The sequence below is a fragment of the Equus quagga genome, chromosome 17, assembly GCF_021613505.1.
Source record: "Equus quagga isolate Etosha38 chromosome 17, UCLA_HA_Equagga_1.0, whole genome shotgun sequence".
In the NCBI taxonomy this organism is placed as follows: domain Eukaryota; kingdom Metazoa; phylum Chordata; class Mammalia; order Perissodactyla; family Equidae; genus Equus; species Equus quagga.
In genome coordinates this window covers 17776035-17777229 of record NC_060283.1, presented here as the reverse complement: position 1 = coordinate 17777229, position 1195 = coordinate 17776035, and the positions used below count along the sequence as shown (strand labels likewise).

General features: G+C 40.1%; 1 protein-coding gene across 1 annotated transcript; it reads left to right on the top strand.

Moving 5' to 3' along the window:
* On the top strand, positions 1 to 945 carry LOC124229364 (olfactory receptor 4P4-like). The gene has a single exon (XM_046644546.1). It carries the CDS (start codon positions 1 to 3, stop codon positions 943 to 945), a length of 945 nt encoding a protein of 314 aa, XP_046500502.1.
* Positions 946 to 1195: the final 250 nt, after the last annotated feature.

Here is a 1195-nt window from a genome sequence, read left to right as displayed (position 1 = left end):
ATGGAAAATAGGAATAACATCACAGAATTTTTTCTCTTAGGACTTTCTCAGAAAAAGGAAATAGAAGTTCTCTGTTTTTTACTGTTCTTATTTTGTTACATTGCAATTTTGATTGGAAATTTGCTTGTCATGATTTCTCTCACCTGCAGTCAGCTTATTAACCAGCCTATGTATTTCTTCCTGAGTTACCTTTCACTCTCAGACCTTTGCTACACCTCCACTGTGACCCCCAAGTTAATCATTGACTTATTGGCGGAAAAGAAGACCATTTCCTACAATGGATGCATGACACAGCTCTTTAGTATGCACTTCTTTGGGGGGATTGAGGTCTTCATCCTCACAGGGATGGCTTATGACCGCTATGTGGCCATTTGCAAGCCCCTGCACTACACTGTCATCATGAGCAGGCAGAAGTGTGATGCCATTATCGCTGCTTCCTGTGCTGGGGGATTCCTACATTCTTTTGGTCAGTTTCTCCTCACCATCTTTCTACCCTACTGTGGGCCCAATGAAATAGATCACTACTTCTGCGATGTGTATCCTTTGCTGAAACTGGCCTGCATTGACACAAGCAGAATTGGTCTCCTCGTCATTGCCAATTCAGGCCTGATGGGTCTGGTGACTTTTGTCGTCTTGTTGATATCTTATACTGTGATCTTGTATACTGTCAAGTCCTACTCTGCAGAGAATCGTCACAAAGCTCTTTCTACATGCAGTTCCCACATCACTGTGGTGGTCCTTTTTTTTGTTCCTTTACTCTTTATTTATATTCGACCAGCAACTACTTTACCAGAAGACAAAGTGTTTGCTCTTTTTTATACTATCATTGCTCCCATGCTCAACCCTCTGATATATACATTAAGAAACACGGAGATAAAAAATGCCATAAAGAAACTATGGTTCCGTATCATACAAAGTAAGGAAATAAATGGAAAGACTCCCTGACTTTCTCTACAAACCTTGTTGAATCTGACTTCTTTACCTTGAAACTTTTTAAATGCATGATGTTTGTGTATGTCTCTTGCATGTAGCAACATGCCTAAGCAAAAATAAGAGCAAAAGTTTATGATGTTTTGGATTTCTCCAGGCTGCCTCTCTGCTGTGCTTTCCTTTCTAGTTTTCTTATTTAGATCTCCTCTGCCCTATTGATCCTTTGGCTGTGTAACTAATTTAGATATTTAGCAGCAGACCATCA

What these genes read in the sequence shown, in the direction of transcription:
- LOC124229364 (XM_046644546.1), top strand. Translation starts at nt 1, where the DNA reads ATGGAAAATAGGAATAACATCACAGAATTTTTTCTCTTAGGACTTTCT.